This window comes from Pseudopodoces humilis, chromosome 1 (assembly GCF_049639895.1).
Source record: "Pseudopodoces humilis isolate 2021_Gansu_Grassland_sample_001 chromosome 1, ASM4963989v1, whole genome shotgun sequence".
In the NCBI taxonomy this organism is placed as follows: Eukaryota; Metazoa; Chordata; class Aves; order Passeriformes; family Paridae; genus Pseudopodoces; species Pseudopodoces humilis.
The window spans coordinates 85725970-85750774 of record NC_142200.1 but is presented as its reverse complement, the minus strand read 5'-3'; the positions used below and the strand labels follow the sequence as shown (position 1 = coordinate 85750774).

General features: G+C 37.2%; 1 protein-coding gene across 2 annotated transcripts in view; it reads right to left on the bottom strand.

Moving 5' to 3' along the window:
* FARS2 (phenylalanyl-tRNA synthetase 2, mitochondrial) overlaps positions 1–24805 on the bottom strand; it is a 230105-nt gene that overhangs the window by 173953 nt on the left and 31347 nt on the right. Inside the window, exon 3 of one of the 2 annotated variants that reach the window (XM_088063477.1) lies at positions 1828–2463. The exons of the other annotated variant lie outside the window; for it this stretch is intronic. Within the exon in view, the coding sequence (XP_087919603.1) occupies positions 1828–2445 (618 nt within the window). The 5' untranslated portion in view covers positions 2446–2463. The remainder of the gene's footprint in view (positions 1–1827; positions 2464–24805) is intronic. 2 annotated transcript variants of the gene reach the window in all.

The following is a 24805-nucleotide window of genomic DNA, read 5'->3' as shown; positions in this document are numbered from 1 at the left end:
TGACTGTAAAAAGCGATATATATTGAAACATGAACTGAAGCAAAAAAGGATGCATCAGATCATGCTCAGGTTTGTAATTCTTGCATATTGTCCAATAAACAACACTTTATACATGGTACACCACACCACTATTCTTTCTTCATGGGTATAGAAAGCTCTCCAATAACATCTCAATTATTTTCTTGGGGAAAAATAAAGAAGAAAAAAACAATCTCCAATGCAATGAATTAGATTGCTAAGAATTGTATATTTCTAGATGGAACATGTCAGTGAAAACATTCCTGTAACTGTTCTCAGTTATTCAAATCCTATTATTCCTATTATTAAATTTGTAGGCTAGAAAGAAATAGTCTATCATTAGGACCAACATTTCTTGAAGGGTATATTCATTATCAAGTATTTCAATGATTAGATCAATCACACCCGACGTTGCAGAAATTTCACCATGCAAGAATATTGATGTTATAATTTTGTGGCAGATAAAATATTTCCATCCAAATGACTGAAGTAAAAAAAAAAAAAAAAAAAGTTGTGATGAACAAAAACAGTTCAGAAATGGTATTTTCTTAACATAGTTTTGTATACCATATACCCTGATTGTATTAATAAATAGGCCTATGTGAAAAGAACAGTAAACAATGAAGCTGGCTAAGTCTCCAATATTTCCATTTTGTGGCAACCAAAGAAGCAGCAGCAGGCTGGATTCAACACCTCACAGCTCTCAGGACACCTGCAGAGGCAGGTGTGTGCTCGCAGTGGAACAAGCAGCAGCCACACAGGGTAGGAAAGAGCAGCACAGGCAGCATGAGCCCCTTCCATCATGGGGAAAAGCAGTGCTCTATGATTACCTTAGTTTTTCCCTCAGGCATCCAAAGGCATCAGGCTTCTCTGCCAAGCTCCTGTCACCCACTGGCAAGCACATTAAGAACGGTCTACATCTCAGTATTATTAGAATAAGCTAGTTTTAGTTATAGAACTGTGAATTTGGCAGTACTGCTACAAGCATACACAAATTATACAAATCAATTACTATTTGGAAAACAAACTGGCTTATATTTACCACTGATCAATGATGCAGCAGAGTACTTAATGACACCCAGGCATTTGCAGAACATGCAAGCTGTGCCAACAAAACATATAAGCTTAAGAGTCTTGGACATCAACCTAGAGCTCTTTAGCTAATGCCTCTGGAACTCTGATGGGTTTACTGTGCATGCACGCATATAACACACACAGCTATTCACTGCAACAGATGAATCCCTCAATGCAGCTTTAGGATGAGATGAAGAATGCAACAATTCCCTAGAAAATTACATTAATTTACAGAAGGTTGGCACTATTAAAAGAAAAAAAAAAAAGATGACAGTGAAAACTGTACTTTGGAAGTAGCTGCAACAACTCGCATCCAACGAGTCCTTCAAGAAATAATCTGATAGAGTTTTTGGTAAAGTGATCTCACCAGAAGAGAGTTGTGACAGAAATAGAATTGAGTTGTGCAACTGATCATTAACTGAACAAGTTGTTTCATTTCAGATTATGTTGAACTTTGCTATTTTCAATAATACTGTCTTTCCATTTTTTCACATTTTCCTAGGGAATTTTATAGTTGTTTTCAAATTCAACACTTTCCATCTACATGTTTTTTGCAAATTAAAAATACTGCTTTATGATAAACCACTTGATCTTTATCAATGTGCAGCATAACATTGTTGCTGTAACATGCTTACATGCATGAACCTTCTGTATGTGAATGAAGTCTGCTTGCAGCAAATGCAAGACCGAGCAACTTACCCAAAATGCCCTTCACCCCAACTAGAGAATTCATACCTCGTGGCAGGAGAAGAGGCGCACTCCCTCCATCTGATGGAAGACTGGGTAGTGGGTGTTATCAATCGTGTCTCGGCGGTAGACATCTCCCACTGCCAGAAAGGCGTCTAGGCCGGAGTGTATCAAGTCCCACTGATGAGCTGATGTATGAGCTCTTAGCATGTGGTCACGATTCAAGTAATAGTTATCCTCTTTCCTTCTGCTGGCATGGTTTTGTGGAATAAGTAAACTATCAAAATTCTGCTGGACTGTAACCACTGGAGAAAGACCGTCATACACAGAAAAGAGAGGAGTCCCACGGCGTCCTAGATAGTGTTTGTAGAAGTGCTCCTTCACCTGCTCCTTGATTAGCCACAAAGGGTGATGCTTTCTGTTGTGCAAGTTCTTCCCCACCTTGGAAAGAATCTTCTCTGTGACATTGCTGTAGTCATCTTGAGGATAAGATTTACCAAGCAGTTCCACAGTATTTGAGCAGGGTGCACTGGCAGCAAAATCTGAAGGTGCAGACTTGGATGAAGAATGCCTTGAATGGGTGGGAATTCCTCTTACCTTTACTTTTGGTGATAAAGCTGTTTTAGAGTACTTAGCTACTCTCATGAATTTCCAGAGCATTGCCATTGTAAAATTTTTTATGATCTAGAGAAAGAAAAGGAATTTAAAATATTTAAGTTAGGATCTGCAATATTGCTGCAGGAATTACTATTATCTTAGGGATAAATAAATCCAAATGTCTGCCTGATTAGTATGACAAAGTTCCCATTATAAACCACTCTTTTGACTTCAGAGGACAGAAAATACCTTTGTGGTCAAATTTCAGCTAGGATATTTTACTCAGTTATCAGGCTTCTGCATGGCTGTACCATTATTAATGACTCTAGACCTAGCCTGAACCCCATTCCAGATGATGCGCTTTAAAGATGAATAAATATCAGGCCTTTTGTGGAACAATATTTTTCATCTAATTAAAACATGCAGCAATAACCAAATAATACTTAAGAGAAACTTGGAAATTTAACAGTGCCCTTCAGCAGCCAGAACTTGCTTATAATAAGCAATTAACTTATTGCTATATCATCTCTCCCATTAGCAGAAGCTGCAGAACATGTTCCACATCTACCTGATGCATGTGGCATACACTGTGCAATACCACTAACTCTTATTTAATGCCAGACAAAACCAGCTTAACCTTTCAAACTACTGAACCACTGTGAAAAAACAGATGGCCAGACAAGTCATATATTTATATATAAACAGCTTATTAACTTCAAATATGAATATTGCACAAGATTCACAATAAAGACTCCATACAGTCAGAACCAATGTTAGGATTCTGCAGTGAGCACAAAACCCCTTTTTCCATATGTTCCCCAGGATGGTTATTTCCACAGCTTCCACTGCTGTACAGGGGAGGCAAGCTTGTCAGATACCAGGTAAGCAAAGTGATGAGATTCTTCAAGTAGTCTGAAGTAAAGAACTCATTTCCCATCAAAGAGCCATCTTTACACATCCTCCCTGTTCACAGACAGGCTTTATGCTTCATGTGTACACAGCTGCATTCTCTGTAGAGTTCAAAGATAATTCCAAAACCAAAGAGATTTGAGAGTGATGAACCTTTCAGTCACTCCATATGCATAAGCCCATTCTGAGATGAAAAAATATCTGAAAATCTATAGTTTGGCTTCAGAAATATTAGCAAAGATTCCACTAAAATAATTAAGTATTAAAATTTGCTTATTATGAAATGGGAAAACAGAGGCATTAGAAGTTAAGTGACCAGGGAAAGGCATCTACTACAAACAAACTGGCTTGTATTTTTCTGTGAACCAAAAACTACAGGGCCACAGTTTTTCTGAGTGAAAGAGTTTTCTGTGAAAGTCATCTTAAAGAGCTGGGGGAAAGAAGAACATAAGCAATAACAAATGCACCACAGTCTTCAAGGGATACCTTTCAATCTTTAGGATTACAGTATCTGTCTAGCTTTCCACAGGAACATAAGGAAAAGAAGTGTAAGTAACAAAATAAACAAGGTGAGAATATTTTTCATACTCTCGTGCTTCAAAAATATGTATGCAAATAGAACACTAGAATAGAGAGTTCCAGAAAAAAACAAATCTGCAAAAGGTAAAGTGTATGGTCACATTTGGCTTGTTTTCTTCTGGCTTATACCTAGAAGTTTTCCATAGGTCTATTTCCTCAAGTAATTGTATCTCAATAAATCAAAATACAGGCAAGTTGGATAGACAGAAATTAAACCTGGTGGGAAGTGTAAGATTGAATATTAGGTTTAATATTTTTTCTTGTAGAATATCTTTAGAAATAAAGAACAGCTAAAAATTTTATCTAGTTTTGAAACTTTTAAGAATGACTGCCTTTGGCAGGGGAGCAGCAAAGAGTTTACAAAACTATTTCACCAAATTAGCTCTTGATCATTACTGAGAATGTTCTTCAATAAATGAATTCATACACACACCAGAAACCACTCTGATAGAGGCTAAGCAAGGGACAGTCTTACACTCTGAACAGGGACTCTATTTTCCTGAAACATACGTTCTCCTTCATGGAAAGTGAGTTCTCATTTTCAAACAGCTGCTTGAAATACCCAGTCCTAGTCAGATAATGAATTCAGCTTCCCTTAAGTAAATATCACCATCTGCCCATACATTTATTTTTCTAAAAACTTCAATTCAAAACTTACACATAACTGTAATGTACCAAAAAACTCTCATAACTTTATCATGATTCTTGTGATGTTGGCTGCTTTCTTGAATATCATTCCTCTGAGAATCAGACAACCATATGAGAAGCTTAACTTCCACATAAACAGTTTTGATGATTATAAATTTATGGAAAAAGAAATAAGAACATACACCACAAGTACTGGGGGGGCACTCCCGTTTGTTTAAGACTCATTATTTTTAAGGGAGACTCTAGCACATAGATCTTCAAGGGCATAACTGATTTCATTATTTGTAATGAAATAATATTTTTTCTGAGCAAGCGATATATACTCCTTAAAAACTTGTACAGGACAAAAACCTACAGATGAACTTGTATCAGAGTTTTCATCCTAATATTATGCCTGTGTCTTAAATAGTTGAAGAGCATTATTACCTGCATTATTATTTTAATCCAAAGCAAAATCTGAGCAGTAAGTAATGTGAGCAGCAAGAAGAGTTATAGGGATTTTTTTTATGAGTTATTCAATGTCCAAGAACTGCAAACAACAGCAAGCAAGCACTAAATGTGTCCCTAACATGGTATCATACAAAGTTTCAGAAACACTGAAGTCCTTCACCAACACTCTGCTGCTTCTCTCTCTCACCACAGAATCACGTACTTCTCTTTCAGAATCGTTACAGAAAAATGGTATTGGATTTAGTTCAACTCAACTGGTGATAAGTTACATTTGGGTAGAGAAACCACAGAGAATAAAGAAAGTAAAATATGTTTACACTGTGTAGACTGTACACAAAACCTTCAAATCAAAGTAATGTTTACCAAGGCAGAGAGCAACACTGGAAAATAAAGACATCTCTTTATCTTTCCTCTACCAATAAATACCTGGTGTTAAGAATACACTAATTACTTACGTTCACTTATAATAAACAGACATTTATGCATTTATATCTATTTATTTCTGTCTGTGTTTATCTAAGTGTCTGGAAAAGCAGTTTATCATTTTCCTCCTTTATTTCCACCATGCTTTTCATTTGGCAGGGAAACAAAACTGCTTTCTGTGCGCACTGAAAAAACCTGAATCCCACAGCAAGGCCTGCCAGCCAGCTAACAAGAATTGTGAGCCAAACAGCAGCTGCAGGTCCTGTAGCTGAAAACAAATACACAAACGGGAAATAGACATTGAACAACCACCACTGGCATCTACAATCCAAAGATGACAAATCCCTCCACCAGCATCACCAGCGAGTCCTGCACTCTTGGTTTCACAGTGGCTGTGGCACGCAGCTGGCTCCGGATGCAGACACAAGGCTTTGGAAGCAGGCTGTTCTGCTGGCAGCTCTCCATGGGGGTTCTCAAAGCTCTGCAGGTGGACATGCAAGCACCAGGCACCACCTACTACACATGTCCTCAGCCAGACACCAGCACTGACACATTCCAGGGGACGTCAGCAGCTCTCCTGAAGCTCTATGGGCTCAGGTTGCTGCACCTTAGGTTGCTGCACCTCAATCTCCATCTTGAGATGTCTACTACAACTTTAGTCTTGGATAGGAATGACATCATACATTATGTTGTGCCGACATGCTTGGAACTATGCTTGCATCTAGACATGAGCTTTTGAGCAGCTCCAAGGCAGATCAGAGGGCAGGAGGTGGCATCCATGCCAGCCAGGAGTGAAGGCTTAAGAACAACCCTGTCTGTGCTGTGCACAGACCAGGTGCCGATACGACCGCACTTGCCAACATCAGTCCTGTACCACAGACCCTGTGACGTTTCTACAGCAGTTTCAATTGATGGGCAAGGCTCCTTCCTCCCCCATGGAAAACCAACTATTCCCCATGCAGCCCAGCAGACTTTACACATGCTGAAGTACACCATAGTCAGAAGCCTGACAACAGGGAAACAGCAGACAGAATACATCAGACAAAAAATACCATGGTTTTGGAGCACATGCAAAAGGGAGTTTAATTTGATAAGGGATCATACTGCTGTACTGTTAAGGAATGTCCTTTCATGTCTAAATCCAAGTTTCCATGTCATAGTGTAGCAAGGATTAAGACAGCATTATCACAGCTGCAGTGGTATTTGTCACAATTCTCCACTACCCAGCTGAGGTTTGGAAAGAATTGTAGACTCAGTGAAATTCCTCCTTACACCTGCTTTGAAACAGGAGGAGAAAAGAGGGGCAGTTTAGCAGCTCACAATGAAAAGAAACAGTGCTGTGCACCAACCTTGCTCTATTCACTCCCCTCTCCTGTAAAAGTGGAAGAGGGAGAATGTTCCTGTTAGAGAAAACTAGAACCCAAAGAGGCCAACTTTTGGGGCCATTTGGTCAGTATTTCCATCTGTGAGCCAAGGGCACCCTCACTCCTGCTGACCGCTTTTCTCTCTGCCCTGTGCTTTTTACAGCTTATGGCTGCAGAAACACAGATGGGCTACTGCATACATAAACCCGAGAACATGACGGGTTTGAAACCAAAATTCTACAAAGATGAGAGTCTGTCTCCTATCCAAGAATAGCTAATTAATGCAAGACTCTGAAGTGCCATGGAAAATGTTAGAAAAGTTGGGCTGCCACCATTTTGTGATGTGACAGCTTTTATCTACCGTATGTGTGGGGAGGGGAGTTCAACCAACATAGCATATGTTAAAACAAAAATTATAAACATATGTTAGGCTGCTAAAATTGGACATTTACCAGTCTGCTTAGCAATTTAGCTAAGCATTGAATTTTAGTTTTGAAAACTATGTGGGCATACAGCAGCAAATATCATTGTATTGCCATGACCATATCTGCATTGCATAGGATATAACATAAATTATTTTGCATGCAAAACTAGTAACAAGCTCGGATTTTTTGTGCTGATTTTAAAATGATGATACATTGTTGCACACCAGAACTTCTACCCAGCATGCTGAATTTATATAACACACACAGACTTCTGAAATAGCCGTACAGATAACTCAGAATGGATCCATTTTAGAACCCGACCTTGCACGGGGATAATATTATCAGATATCCCTGATGATTGCTAGACACCATTAAAGTACTTCATGAACAACAAGGCACTGGCAAGACAATACAGCTTTCAAACATTTGGCCCTTAATTTTTTCATGTACTTGGAGTTCTTCTAGTTAATAATCTGTCAGTGAGTTCCAGAAACACAGAGAATAACTTTTTATTATTATTTTGTTATTTTTCTTGACTGAAGCAAAAATATGTCATAAGCTGGCTGGCTGGCTGCTCTGTAATAGTGATACATTAATCATGATGCCACCTTCAGCAACATTCTGAGGTTTGCAAGATTGAGAAAGAAAACTAAAAAACTGTTCTGGCACAAGGCATGATCCTGCTTTCTCTCAGTGCTACATATAAGACCTTTTTAAATATGAAAGGTATTAATAACCATGCTCCTTTTCCAGTAATGCAGAAGATGCTGATTGTCTAAACAAAGGCCAGCATCACATGGTCTGTCTTACACACATGAGCACCTGGAGGCAAGCACAGAAAATATGGTCCTCATTGCTGAGGCATCTTCAAACACCTGCACCACTCCTTCAGGACTGCAAGATGGACCAAGATAACAGCAAGTCTTTGGAGAAGGGAACATACCTCTGGGCAAGCAACCAATTCAAAATGTCTTGCATCATCTCTTGAGTCCACTCACCATTCAGCTGCAGGCTGGATAGTGCAAATTATGGCAAAATGCCATCCCACTGCAACAAATTTCTGTTCCCCATGCAGACTTCCAAAGGCTGCTGCAGGCTCTGGTTTCCCTGCTAAACACTGTCATTCCAGGATTGCTCAGGTTTATCCACAAGTTTCCCACTTACTAAAAGGATAATGCTTCCAGACATATGATTCAATGCAAGTAAAATGCATTTCAGTACCAAAACATTTGCAAACTCTAGCTGTGTTGTCAACTGGTATGAGACCATTTAAAAAACTGATATAATCAGATTTCAAGACAAGTTGTAGTGAATTTGTTTTAAGCAATTCAGAAGTAGACTATCCATGCACTGGAATTTGTGATCAGCAAGCTAATCAAGTGCATCAAACTGCTGAATTATTGAGGCAGTATTTAATTTTTCAAAACATAAATGTATACAGCATAAATGACATTAGGAGTTAAAGACAAAAGGCAAACAAATCCAGACTTCTGGGTGCGTGGAAAGGCACCAAACTCTCTAACATGTAAAATTCAGAAGTATAAGGTGAAAAGCCTGACCACACTATTTTTATTTGGACTTAAAAAAACAGATGAAGAAAAACAAAATAAGCACATTCAGAGGAAAGAAAGTATTGTTGGAAAAAGAAATTATATATATGCATGACAGAAGAGTAAACTAAGAAAAATCACTCCTGCTCAGAAACAATATCTGTTTTTCTTTCATTTATACATTAATTATTTTTTGGGTTTTTTTCACAAATTAAAACAGTTAGTTATTTACTGAAGAAATGTCAATAAGACCCTTCAGTGACAACATTCAATAGTGCACGATGACTAAGGCACACAGAACTACTAAAAATTAGACAGCTGTATCCTGATCTCCTGTCGACATTCCTGTGTTTTTCCTTACCTACACAATGAGACAAAACAGCTAACAGTCAATTCCATATTTTAAGGGAAAATCCTCATTACACAAACATATTTTGAATACATTACATTACAAATTACATACTGTGAAAAGGCAATGCAGAAATTATTCCTAAATATTCTCAAATGTGTCTACTGCTTTTAAAATATCCATTTCTCAAGGAATGCAATCTGAAAAAACACTACCTTTGGCTGCTGAGGGAATATTCTTTTTCCAATGCCTTGAAAATATTGCCAAACAGCTTTCTGCATTTGTAAATAACTGTCAGATGAAAGGGACAGAGAAACTTAAGTACCTATAAAATTCTCACTGCAGTTACGATTACCATTATCTCTTCTGTCTTCTTTTTTCCTTCAATATCTGCAACTCATTATCTGTATCTTTTTACAGGGGCATACACCACCAAGAATTTTATTCCTATAGAGTTTCATATGAGTAAAAATAAACTTGTTAAGAAATTAAATATTAGCAGTATTTTTGTGTAGTGGGGGACTTTCCTAGTTCTCACCAATTAGCTACACCATTTGAGCATAATAAAACTTCAGAGACCTCATCCTGCCTTAACAGGAACAAGAAGTTGTTGGAGTCTGGGATACAGAGGTGTGTGCCATTCTTTCTGATACTTAGTTTTAAGATCCAGAAAAACACTGAATTTCATATAATATGAAATTCATGAGCATGTTTTCATGGTGATACATGAAAACAACTGTTAAAGTTAGATAGAAAAAACTAAAAGTGTGTGTAAATTAGAAAGTTTTCTTAAATCACTGGGTGAAAAAGTTGGTTTAGAGAACAGGAGACAAGATGGAAGATTTAGGGTGTTGTCTCTTGTCTTTCTTCTTCATGTTCTTCTCCTAGAAGTTTTTAGGTAATAGTAAGTGATTGAACAGAGAATGCCGCAGTGCAGCACATAGGTGAAGAGTCATTAAGTCATTAAGAAAAATAATATACGTGTCTATTGTTAATTGGGTAAAAATAGGTATAAAGATAAAAGTTCAGTGCCATTTTCTGCATCAGACACGAAGTGAGCCACAAGGCCTTGTTGTACCATCAGAAGAAAGAAATGTACCAGACTGCAGTGATCTGGACTTGTGCAGTCAGTCTGGAGAGACCAGTCAAGTTTTGTGATGACCTTCTAATAAACACGAGAAACAAGATTCTAACAAGCTTGTAGTTTTCTTCAAATCATAAAAAGTGAGATAAGCAGAGCTCCCCATGAGGGAGAATCCCAAAAGAATTCAGTCCAAAAGAAGCTGAGAAATCCAAGAAGACAAAGAAAAATACAGAAGAAATGCAGCAGAATCAGAGAAAGAGAAAAAGGATTTTTTAGAGAAAAGTTACAGGAGTAATACCTTTTTTAAAAAAGTTATTAAATAACAAGAATGGGACATATGCAGACTTGGTAACAAGTGTAAAAGACAGCAGGGGAAACTAAATGATTTAGATGGGACATGCCAGAGAGGGCAGCTAACATGAATCACTAAGTTCATCTACCAGCGAGAAAGTCTTCAGCTTTATCTGCTGCATCCCCACAGTACTGATTCCCTTCTTCAGGAGTAGTGGGGAAATCTATGATTTACCATAGATCTCCAGATGCCCTCCTTAGTAATACTCTAGCCAACATGGTGTAGGTTAGAATAATTTAAGTATTATTATAAAATAACAAACATAATTAGTATTTTAGACCCAGGAGCTATTTCATGGTTGTAATATGTATGAAATCAACTCTATTTAAATCAAACAAGCCTTTCTTAGGATGTTTCAACCCTAAATAGCAGCAGGAATATTGCAAGGTTTGTGTCATATCAATTTTCTGTCACATCAAGCTTTAAAGAGATCAGTTTCACAAATCTGCTTTCATCTTAAGCCGAAGTATCACCAGAGATCCGCACCCCAGACCTAGCTGTGATATGAACTATGAGAGATGAAATCTCAACTGAAGCTCTAACTCAGCTGTGGTATCATTCCTTGGTCTGTCTCTGTTGTAGAAATAATGAAAGTGTGAACAGACAGAGCTTTTATCAGGATTATGTATATTTCAACAGCCAATCAAAAAAAGAAAGAGACAAAATATCTCTACGGATTTTCCTTCAGAATCAATAAGTCTCACAGACTTCAGGATGGATAAAGAAGAGAACATGTGGATGTTTGCAGTGGAAACTCCACTGCAGTAGAACACCTCCCAGCTGGAAAATGTGTGGTCACGTGCGTACAAACAAGTCATCTCTAGTTTGAACTGCATCATCCTCATTTATCTGTCATGGGCTCTGACAAAGCATTTAAGTAGAAGAATAGAAGGCTCCTAAGGAAGAAACTACATTTCTGTGCCTAGGGCATACCACTTGTCTGAGGTTGGTAGGAACAGGCCTGAAATATTAATGAATAAGCCATTTGTCAAGAAAATTATGCAAGAAAACTTGGCAGCCATACAAAGGGGTTAGCAATAAGATACCAAGCTAGGGCAGTGCACACTAAGCACTTGAAAGAGAAAACAGGAAGGAAAATACTTTTAAATCACTTTAATTTGCCTGTCCACATTCATAGGCTTTGGAAGAAAACAGTAAATTAATGAGTGAGTAAAACATCACACTCAGTAATAACAGGTACTAACTTCTAAAAGGGTCTCGGTCTAGAATTCATGTTTTCACGTATTGATTCCTTCAAGACATTTCTCCTAGTGACATTCTTTGCAAATAAACTTACCAGGTAGCATGTGAGCTAAAAGGTGTTGTCATGACAGAAGACACTTAATTATTGAAAATTCACATAAGTAAATGGGAAAAAGCAATTCCCACAAGGGATAGATACAAAAAACCTAAAACGGACACTCTTCTTGAGGTTCCTTACAAATCATAGGGAAGAAAAGCAAAGACAAAATTGCAGCCACTCTGTCAAATGAGATGTTAAAATCTATACTCTCTAAACAGACTGAAGATCTAAATCACTTCTAGGAGTTTCCAAGTGTCATTTCTCCTTAAGAGGAACTTGCAAAAGAAAAAGATTTACAACGCTTCAGTCAGACTCCGTGTTTTATATTTCTTTTTAATTCTTATATAATTGTAATGTAAGTTTGTTTCAGGGCCAGGCATACTATTATTTTATATAGTACTCTTTATATAATAAATTTGAAGCCTAGTTTTTAAGTAGACAATGCTATTTTTACTGTAAGCAAACCTGAAAAGCATCCAAAGCATCATGGTACATTAAAAAGTAAACTAAAATTTGCATTAAATAAGAAGATGATTGTCAAATAAAGCAATTTAATACTTTATTTTCGTTTACCAAAACATAGCCATAGTCCCCTTGCCAAATGTTAAACATGTCCAACAATGTGATCTATAGATTTAATCACTTTTGATATCAATTGGACTCATTGACATACCCAGAGTGATGCAGCAGCATTCAGACTTTCATTAAGCAGCACTCTGCTTTTCCAAAGCATATCTCTACATAGAATCTCAAACTGCTTTTCAGCTGTTAACCAGTTAAGCTCTACAATATGCCCACGGGAAAAGTACTGCATTATTTATACCCATTAGTGCAGCAGCTCCCAAGTCAAAAGCACTGTATTTCAACATCTTGGCTTTCACCTTTTTTTTCCAAATTGTTTTGACTGTATTGCCATTTTTCTCCGTGTTCAGAATTTTTTTGTTGTTTGCAATATCATTTTATCAACAGTTTAACAAGTATAACTGCTACTGTGAACAGAATCAAAATGTTTTGAAAGCAGCTTGCCAGAACTGCCCATTAGGAACCACACGGAACAGTTCAGAAATACTAAGATATTCCCATTGAAACAATCTTCTCCTTGAACACGCAGATTTTTAAGGCTCAAACCTACATTCCTTGAGCAAGAATTACAGAGCAATTGCTCTGCTTGTATTGTGGCTCAAACTTCAATGTTATTGTAATTACAATTATGTATTTATATGATCAGGAGAGATTAGAGGAAGAAGATATTTAGGGAAGATGGGAAGGTACACAAATGAAGCTTTATTGAGGCAAATAGGGAAATGCAAAACTGGGTGGACTGACCATTGCTGCTGTACCTGTTCCCTTGCATGGTTGGCCTGAAACCAAGCATGGCATTCACAAATTGTCATCTTCTAGACAGGATTCTCTGCTCACCACTTTTACCAAAACCAAGGACATCGTTTACTTCAATGAGGAAATTATATCACAGAAACACAGAATTGTTAAGGTTGGCATCCTGTTCCAGTGCTCTGCCACCCAAACTGTAAAGCTCTTCCTCATGTTGAGATGGAATGTTTTGTATTTTATTTTATGGCCACTGCTCCTCATCCTGTCATTGGGCAACACTGAAAAGAGTCTGGCACCATCCTCTTGGCACCTGCCTTTTTGATATTTAGATGCATTAATGAGATTTCCTCTCAGTCTTCTCAAGACTGAACAGGCCTAGCTCCTGCAGTCTTTCCTCATAAGAGGTGCCCCAGACCCCAAATCATCTTTGTGGCACTCCACTGGAACCTCCCCAGGAGCTCCTTGTCTTTCCTGTACTGAGGAGCCCAGAAGTGGACACAGCACTCCGGATATGGCCCCACCAGGGCCAAACAGAGGGGCAGGTTCACCTCCCTCCACCTGCTGGCTACATTTTTCCCAGTGCATCCCAGGATGCCATTGGCCCTCCTGGCTGCAAGGGCACTGTTGGCTCATGGTCAACTTGTCATCTACCAAACTCTGTTTGTTGGTGACCTCATTTGAGAAAGTTTCACACTGTACCTAACCCCGCTGCTGCTCCTGCCTCAGATTTTGCGGAGCATTGAATCATGTCAGCCTCCCAGTGCAGCCAGAGAAAAGAATATTAATTACATGAGGGGCTGTCTCTCTTGTATCAGTTGTGAGAACTAACAGAGTCCTCTGAGATTCAAACACAACATATAACAAGATCCAAGGTAAGCAATTAAGAGTCTTTTAGTCATATTTACCAGTGAAAACCTGGCCAAAAGCCAAACCATCAGCCTTATGATTTGGCTCTGCAGGGGCCAAAACACTCGGTGCCGGCCTGGCACAACAGCCAGCATTTGCTGAAGAGTTTTGCAGAACTGGCTCAGCAGAGCTCACACAAGGCCCATAATTCAGAGTAAAGAAAAAAGAGAGCAAATCTCACCAATGTCACAAAACAGCAAGAGGATGTCTGCTACACCACACATTGTTACCACTATAGTAGCCCTTGAATCCAGGAAGACTAATGACTAAATATGAACATACAGCACATGAAAAGAAAATTGCCATGCCCAGTGCTGCCAGCACAGGCAATCAAAAAGAAATGTGAGGTCAGTAGTGACAGACACCACATATTAGTACTAAATAATTCTATTTTATAATCTTTACTAGATGACTAGTGGGTAGAGAAAAAGCAAATCCACAGTGTAATTTCAAAGCATTATAATATGCTTAGAAACCAAATCACTATTGAACAGACAGAGGTCTCAAAGTGTAGTAACGTAGGAAACAGTGACTTGCTGAGACCAGAATCAACTACATGGGACCTGAGAAGGCCCCATGAATTAGCTTTATGGCAAAAAGGTATGGCCACAACCCCTCTCCCCGATATACATAAAAACCAAAAGGCTACTGCTACAATAAGCTGCAGGTAAAGAAAATCAGCTCTCATTTAGCAAAGAAAAACTAACCTAGCATCTACACAACACCTAACTCGGCCACAGATTTATGACATGTGCTAGTATTTTTTCACTACAAAACTTTCATATTACAATCCTGGAATTCCAGGGACCACTGCCCAGAGCTATTAACTAAAAAATGATGGTTCAGAATTGTTTTATTCTCTGTACCTGCTAGTTCAAAGGTACAATTTCTCAAGTACAGGCTATCACGTAAGCAACATAGGGACAGACTTTGTTTTTATTTTGGGAAATTTTTTTCTCTGTAGCTATTATTTAATTTGGTCTGAAAAAAATATTAATGTCATTTTCATACTACTACTCTACGTATACTTAAAGAATCAAAAGATTTACAGGAAGTTTGTCCAGCTTACAGTATGCTATAACAAAATCTGGCCTAGCATAGCACACCATCTCATTTTCTTTGCAATATTAAAATATGAATATTCGACACTGCTTTTGAGGCTGAGTAGACAAGATCATATTCATCACATCTGATTCATCTACAAATCTCCTGAATGCCCAAGTGTGAGCTTGCAATTTATTCAAAAACATGTAAGCAAAACTGCAATGATTTCTATGCATAGTTGCACAAATATCTAACTTCAGTGCCTCTAAACTAAATTTGCATGTGGCACTTTCATATTTGTAAATTACAACTAAACACTTCCAGTTGTTTACGTGTTCCTACCCCACTAGCCAAGGATGAAAAGTCTCAGGATTAAGGTTTTTTTTTTTTAATTCTGAAAGTAAAAGCTGCTATCCTGGACCTTTGTGGCATTTAATTTTCTGCCATTCCAATGCACTCATTGGCACCTGGGCTAGAAACTCTCCTTTTCCACTTCTTCTCGCTGTCATCTACTGGAAAACAGAGTAGAATAATTAGATTGACTCAAGCAGTTCTGATTGCTTTCAGTGTGTGATTCACTTCTTGACACCACAGAGAGGACTTGTGATAAGGATCGATAGCCTGGATAGGAATGTTTTCATTTTCTTCAAAGCTGAGGAGCAATGCCACAAAAAAATGAAGTTTTTTTTTTTAAGGCAAGTTATTTGGGGAAAAAAAGTTGAGTGAGTTTACTGCATAGCAAAGTTTACCAAAGAGCTGCAAAGACTAGAATTTAAACAAAATGAAATTGAAGTCAGTCTTTTCAGTTCTTATCTACTTCTTACTAGAAACACAGCTCAAAGGAAAGGAAAGCAATCAAGGCATGATGTTAACATTTCAACATCAGTTAAAGAAGAATTACATCCAGTGAAGGAGTCTTCAATTACAAACTGTTGCAAAATCTTACATAAAATACACCATTACAATCAACACCTCTGTTCATAATTACAGGAGGAGATCAAATACTGTGTACAGGCAGGCAGAAAAAAAAATAATGAAAAATCATACAACCTCTTGCTTCCAGGATGATGCTATTTAATTAAGGTTGAAATAGAGGAAAGGTAGTTTCCTGCATTATCATTGCTGTCACAGACCTGTTGTAGGCATTCAGTCTTCTTTAGCACTACATGAATTTAAGATAAAGTAACTATAAAGTACTCAATAAGACTTTTTTTCCTTAAAGTCTTAAAGCCATATTCTTCTCACAGCAGAGTAGCAAACTAGGGAAAGCTCTCCTAATGTTTCTTTTATACTTTCAAATTACTTCTTTGCTATTATGATTAATTGCATATCATATAAAGTGGGTAAAGCATAATGTTTCATCAGAAAAAGAAGAGGTAAATTTCAGCGGTCATTTAACCTGATGTGCTTTTTGTAGCACTTTTTACAAGTCTGTTGTAAATTTCAAAATAAATAATCGAAATATATCTTCTGGTGTGTCCAGTGATGACATATATTCACACTTAATGCTGAAATTCACCACTTTGCACCCAACTCATTGCCAGGTTAGGCCTTATAAAGGTAACTACAAAGTCATGCACAGTTCTGATGCCTGAATCCTGCACTAGATGTATCTCACACAGCAGGAATTTGCAGCTTGAGGCCTGAACTCAAATCTGTTTACTGAGAACTTCAGAACACAGCCTTCTGACATACCAGGTATAGTCAAACATATCTTGTTTAAGTAAAATTACATTTCCGTAAAAAGGTCCTGCATTCAGCTGTTCAAATCTCTCCATCCTGGAGGTATCCACACTTTATTCAGTTTAAGTGCATCAAATTTAGTGCAGTCAGTGCAACTATCATGCTAACTTCTGTTATTTCAGTCAAAAATCACAAGTTTATTATTAGCAGTTTGTGGACAATTAATATAAATATCAGCAGACTTGGATTTATCTTAATTACTGTTTGTTTCAATTCCATGGGGAAACAAGAAACCATCAGTAAAACACTGCATTAAGAGTACAAATGACTTTATATCTAGCTGTAGTCATGCTGCTGTGTTTGGCCCTCTGTCTGGGCGAAAAAAAAAAAAAAAAAAAGAAGAAAAAGCAATTTTACATTGAATTCTGTGTATTTTTCTGTGTAACATGTCTTCATAACATGCAATTTAGCTCATGACATACTTCTTCCTACAGATACGAATGACACAAAATACACACCACCAGTGAAGAAGTAATCTGAAACAAAAGACTATTCTTCGATATTTGAAAGGATACTTTCATATTTATCTCTTCTATAGCAAGTGTGATCTGCATTGTTATAAACATCCAGAAACTACAGGAGTCAAACAGAAGCCTGACTATTAAAGCTACTAAAACAGTCACAGTCACTTATCTGACCATCCAACTATTGGCAAATATGTAGCTACTAATGTGCAAATAAGGACCTCCAAATTTTTTTTTCTTTTTGTGCTATGAGATCATTTAGCAAAAATTAAGTTCTATTTTGCCTTTACAAATAAGTACTGCTATTGGTTCCTTATGCATCATCAGATCATTAAAAATTTCAGCTTTTATTCTATCCCACTGAGAAACAGTGGGGAAAAGGTACCCAGAAACCACAAGATTCCTAACTTCCCTTCTATGCTTTCCAGCTTGTATTACCAAAGAAAAGGCAGCTGACTCCCTCACACGTGCTTTCTCATAAGCAAGTGTTTTCTACAGGAAACTACTAGTGAATGAAGGCAAAATTTGCTGATTTTATGACCCAAAGAAATTATTACTAGCTCTCTGTCAAACACAAGATGGTTTGCTGAGTGGGTTTTTATAAGGATCTGAACTTGGTCCAGTTTCAGGGAGCGTTTCCATTAGCAACCTACAGAATTGAACAGAGGACACCCTTAAATAATCAAGATGATGATCAAGAGCCAACACTGCAGGTATACTGGATAACAGGGCTGGAACCCAAAACCATTCTGTCAAACTAGGGAAGTGGTCAGAAAAATAACAATTTTTCAGGGGCAACTGCAACTTTCTGTACTTTGTCAAATCCAGATGCATGCCAGCAGCAGTGTTAGAAAAAAAAGAATAAACTTCTAGACAACACCTTCCCCAGAGGGGAATCAGGGCTTGTAATAGACCATGAGCTCAATAAAAGTTCGAAATGGGATTTAAAAAAAGGAAAGAGCCATCATATGGGTATATAAACAGGAATATATATCTCATAAAATAGGAAGCATTCCTGTCCTGTTTAGCAGGAAGGAATAAATAAGTCAAATTTTTGGCATAACTTTTATAAAATAATTCAAAACAATTTGAACTGTCCAAAGACAGAAATGTAGCAGAATGTAGAAAGACTGAATATACTAGGACTATATAGCCAGAGAGGAAACAAATTAAAGGCACTTTCACCATCATCATCAGATCTGAAAGAAATAGCATACTCTTTGGAATAAACTTGTCTCCACTGCACCCTGGCTAGGATATGCAGCAATTCACCTACCAACACCAAAGCTATGAAAATTTGTTGAAGTTATAAGGAGAAATCTTTCTACAAATATAGCGACATGTTGTAAGAGAGGGCTTGCACAGACCCTATTGTAGTTTTATTATTTCATGCAGATTTCTAAACAGCTGTGCTAAAAAGAAGCAGGTGTAAAATTCAACCTGCTTTGGGGAACAGACTAGTCAGTATCTCAAGGTCTTTCCAGTCTTACTGAGGTTTGTTATTTCTGTGATCATTATCACAATTTTTTTTTAATGAAGCACATATTAAGCAATTATTCCTTAGAGGTCTATGCAAGTCTTTCTTTCAGTGGCAGTGTTAATGGTGCTCATGGCTTTATGCCAGTTCTATTGCTGAAAACTTAGCAGGTGATGTATTTGCTTATAGGCACTGTCATATTTTATCCATCTCAGCATCTATTTAGTAACTGCTTTAACATTCTAGTGTATGGCAGTGCTATATAAAACACACCATTATTTTCCGTATTTTATTCCCCTCATTGGCATTCCTACCCTCAGATTAACTGGCAAAAATACAAATATTCACAGCAATTTTAAAAGAGAAAGTGTGAATGCTCACTAACACCACAGTTAGCTGTGTACTATCAGTAAACCTGCTAATAGTGTGTTGGAACAATTCCGCCTTTTTTACTTAAAATGTATTATAGCAGTATTTCAATTAGTCCCTTCATCTTGTTTTGGATAGGCAGGAAAATCTATATGGATTAGGCTTTTCCATTCATAATTTCATGCTACTCTTGTAGGATTTCTAGGTGGTCTAGGTAAAAACTTCCACTGAAATTAATGGATTACACCAGAAACATCTCTGGAAATTTTACTGAGCTAACAAGATACTATTTTTACTCCATTTTTCAAACTGCAGTCATACGTATTGTGATATTTTAAATTCCTTTTTTAGTATTCCTTCATACAGAAGTCATCATTTCCATTACCTGGGTTCTTGAAAAACTTCTATTAATTTCTCTTCAATCTTGTTTCAGAGAGAAACTGAATACAATACTCAAGAGTCAATATTTCAACTGATATTACTGAAACATAAAATAACTTTGGGAAGGTCATCTCCTCCTCCTATCCCAGTGCTTTTCTTTACTTAGGTTTCATCTTGGCTGCACTCCTCACTACAGTGAGATTAAACATTAAGCACAACACAAATCTGTACGATGCCTGTGACTTTACTGCTTGAAGGACGTGAAAATAAAAAATTTCTCCTTTTCTTAAAGCAACAAGTTTTTTAATCTGCAATTTGTTACTCTAACACCTCTAAGCAGATTTACATAGAAGTGCAAGGAACATATCTGAATTTTATTCACAACGCTTTCACTTTTATCCATCACTATATGATATGAACAGCAATGTCTCCTAACTAACTACAGCTGATGTTCATGCCCAAGCGATTCAGAAATTATGTTTCACTGTCAATACCATTTTATTTCAGGGCAAAAAAAGAAGGTAATACAGGTGAACACTGGCAGAAGCTGGGAAAAAAAGTTGATTTTCCTTTATGTATTCTGTGTCATTAGGCAAAAACCTTTTTTTGACACCTAACAATATGTCACTTGAGGAGCAGCTATTTCATATTGAAACATGCTCAAAACCATGAAAAAGTCATGCAAGATGTCAGATACATGGTATGGGCAATGCATTTAGTATTTTCATGTGTTTCAAATACCTATAAAGTCATCTGAAGACAAATTTTAGGAACAACTGAAAAATCTAAAAATACAGTTCCTAAGGTGGAATTCTTACTGCACTGCAAGTCACAGGCTGCTCCTCCCAGTGAGGAAGACATTTCAGGGTGCACTTTGATACAAACACAGAATCTACTACACTAGGAGCAGAATTACTAATAATACAGCATTTACCAGTAACAGTAGAGAAGGTCGAGGCAGGATCAAGAATAGGATAATAGGCCCTCTTATAAAGCAGCTTGGAATCAACTTTCCTTTTTTTTTAGTAAAGAAACCAGGTACAGAAAAAGTTTTTAAAGCACCAAGCATGAAAAATCCCACACAACTATTTAATGCATTTTGCAGGACAGAGAGGTCCACAACAGACTTAATGACAAAATATATATGTTAGCAAAGATAACCTTTCCTTGAGTGGAAACTAAATGCAATCAACAGCATCAAAAGCATTTCCAATATGCTCTCCAACATGTTTTTGTCTCTTCTCCAGGTAGACTTACCACTGATCTTTCTATCAGAAACACAAACAGAACATAAAGGGTATCCATCACAAACATATCCAGAAGAGAAAGCAATCCCTTTCTCTCCTCCACTCTATCAGTTCTATGAAGTAGAATAGTCCTTTTTAAAATTGCAAATACCAGTGATAGAAAAGCAGTCACTTGGCAAGCAGGTTATTTCTTGAGTGCTGAAGCAAACTCCAGGAATGTTTTGGGGGTTTTTTTTGGTTTTGTTTTTTTTATTATTATTATTTTTAACCACTAAAGTTAATGCTTTCCTCTTCCAGAATTATTCTAACTTTTGGAGCAGGACAAGCAACATAACATTATAATCACACTTACAATGTTTTAAATCATGAATCTGTTTTTAAAATCCCATATTTTTCATATGGGAAAAGTTGGATTATCAGCTTTCATCCACTGCAGAGCTCATTTTTTATTTTCTGTAAAGTTTCCTATAAACTGTAAAGTTTCAAGGCACTAAATCTTAGGTGCACTTTGTTTAGATACTGAATTTTCCTACAAGTAATTCTCAGAGGCTTTTTATATGTGTATTAAAATATCTTCCTTTCTTGTCTATATACAGCAATGAAGTAACTAAAGAGTAGATTTACAGATGCAGAAAATGAAAACTACCCACAATAAAAATGTAAAACCTCTGAACTGTTAGTAAATAAACTTTTCTGTAGAACATTTTTGGTGTACTGTATATCAAACTCAATGGTGAGTGTACAGCATAAAATTTTACTGATATGATCTTAGGATTACTACTTATGACTCACAAGCAACAACAGTCACCATACAAATGACTGTACAGAAGTGATGGTAAAACTTTCAGACTTTGTGACATAAGCCATCACCACTCTGCTGACTAAAATCTTAATTGCATGTGCTGTGCTGGAGGCACTTGTTCACAGGTCACGCAGGGTCTCAAATCTCCCTGAAATTCCATTTGATAATCAACCATTCGCTTCTTCTCCTGCCAAATCTGTCTTGGCATCTGCCTGGACTCCGCTTGTTTTTCACTCTTTCCATTAAATTCATAACCTTCTCAGGTCTGCTCAGTATGCCAATGCACAAGGCTTCCAGGGGCTACCAACATAGGGTGAAAATGAAGCTAATTTTATGCTCAAGAAAAATGAAACTCTGAACAATACAATTTGTAAACCTTCTGAAACCCCAAAGAACTTAAGAACTTTTCACCCTAAAGTTTTGTCGTATCAATCTTTTGACTGTATTTAAATTACTGGAGTTTCAATTAGACTCATGCTTGATTCTACTGGAATACAAGCTCAAGGACAATACTCAAACTGGCCAACTGCTGTTTGATCCACCACACTTCATCATGCCCTTTTCTGGAGCTGTAAGCATGTGCATAACCCAGGAAAAAAGTTAGTAAGATCTCAGATCCTTATATTCTATGGTGCACAACTTAAACCATATGATTTGCAAAGGAAGAATTTCATGTCAATAGCAAAAGGTGAGGGGGGAGGAACAATCCACAGATTTTAACCTAAAATCGATTTTTTTTTTCCTTACGATTTTAAATATAACTGAAACCATTTCCTCTGCACGTTAAGATGACATCAGCTTGCAAAATAATTGTCCCTGCTTGAAACACCTACAGTAGAGTTTGCAGAAAATGGGAAAGGTTTTTTCCACTTTGAATACCAGTCCATGAATACAGTAATATAAACTGAAAAAGACTTTTAACAGATCTCCTACTGCATTTTCCCTTTCAATGATGGACTTCATGGAACAATGGATACTCCCAGATGAAACTTGCCACTTCATGGAATGATTCCACTATTGCACAGAGATCTTCTCTTTTGAAAGGAGAAATCTTCCTACAACTTTTTGGCTTAAGTGATGTACAGATTATTTCAGATTTTTTGGTCTCTGCCTGGTGGATTCATGTAAAAATTACATAACAATTCAACAGTTCAAAGCTGTATGCAAAACCTTCTTGTGCCAATTTCTTAAGTAAATTTTAGTATAGTAAGGACAAGAATCTGGAAGGAAATAAAGGAAGGGGATCTGCCTTCATTTTACAAAACTGTCATAGACACCTTCTCCCCCTCTTGCATCTTCTCATTTATTTGTGTGAATGAACTGCACAGAGCAGACACACTGATTTTAGCAGCACTACTGCTATTGAAGAGGTCTAGCCACCAGAAGACCTACTGACAGATGATGAAGCAGCATTAGCACTGCACAATAGAAACAATTTACATTAAAAGCTGAGGATCTTCTTGTTCAATGAAAATGTTCATTTCTTTTTTCATGCACTTGTTGAAAAATGCCAGAGGAGAGTTTAGAACAGTATTTCACCATCTGAATAGCATCTGTTAATTTAATCAGCTTCTTCCTGCATGTCAGATTTGGCTGCACCAGTACTATCAGTATTGAACACATTTGTAAAAAATGTATCTGTTTAAAAGCATATCAGTTAATGGCTTATTAGAAGTAGTCAGCAAAGCCAAAGGCCTTCTGTTTGTAGAGGAACCTAGATAATCAGGTCCTACATAAAGCTGTAAGCCACATGTCCAGAAATTTCTATGAATCACTTCTCAAATTAAGTCCTTATGCCCCCTTCAGGATCTCCATCATTCAAATGCATGAAGGCATGAATGTGTGTATAGGAACACAACAGTTGGCAGAGTCATTCAGAAGTCATCTTGAAAGGATAACCATGTTACTGGTTTGCAGAATAACAACTTATGTTTGTTCTGTCAAAAAAAAAAATCTTTAACAAAAAACTACAGTTCAAAAAAAAATTACAGACTTCATAGGATTCGGTAAAGGATGTGTCTTCAGACAGAAGTAGAAAACTTAGTGACTGCAAAATCATCTTGCCTTCTCTAGAAACTAAACCCACACTGGCTGTTTCATTTCACTGTGAATAAAAGTATTAAATAAAGTATTAAATATTAAAGGTGCAAAACATTTTTTTTTCTTTTAACATTGAAGTTGAAATGTTCAGAATACATATTACCGGATTTTAAAACTACAGCAAGTTACTTCAAAGCAGACAAGAAATACTGCCAAGGTAACAAAAACATTCCACCTGCACATGTATAAAAGCTTTGCCAATAGTTGGAAGATGCTGAAGGTACTACCACCACTGCAAAAGACTTTAAAAAAAAAAAAAAAAAAAAAAAGGGAAACCCTGTGATTTAAGGTATCCCTCATGAATCAGACTCCCTAAACATAAACATGCAATATACCTGCTTTAGCAAACAATACTGGATATCACTATTAAATTGATTTAAAGGTTACAGGGCTTCCATAACAAACCCCAAATATCACAGATCTTACTCTTCAAATAATTTTATTTTAATTGCACATTATATTCATGAAAATTAAGAAATTGGTTTGCAACATAAGTAAGTTTGCAGATAGCTCTTAGAAGCTATTTTACTGTGTGAGCTGTCAGCACTTCCATCAACTATTACATATTATATTAACCTTTCAGACACTGCACATTCTGAGGTAGATTTACAGAACCACGCGTTTACACTTTACTCCACTATTCTTTATCTACCCCTAAGCATCTTAGGCCTAATTCATCATCAGAGTAAGGCAGTAAAACAGCACTGAAAGCAATCATATTACCACAGTCATAGCAACCAATTGCTTCAGTCATTATTGATTCCTCCTGACAGCTGGATTGTCTTGAGGTTTGACTGCACACAGTGTGTCCCAGGAAACAGATCTACTGCACTGGTCTGAATTTCAGATGGCATGAAGTCTGAGGTAGCCTGTGTTTTCTCCTGATGTAATTAGAAGAGATGATCTGCAGCCTCTTTCCTGCCATCTGTCCAGGTAGGTTGGGGCATGGGCACCTCAGATGTGAGAGACCTGCTGGCCCAGGCATCAGAGACCCAAACAATGAAAAGGTGTCTCCTTTCTTGCAAACAGCAGACAAGGTGGAACTTATATAAAAAATTGTCTGAATCTGCCTGAGGCAGGCTAAGAATATGTTCCTCCCTTCACTTAGAGCAAATTATTATTATTACT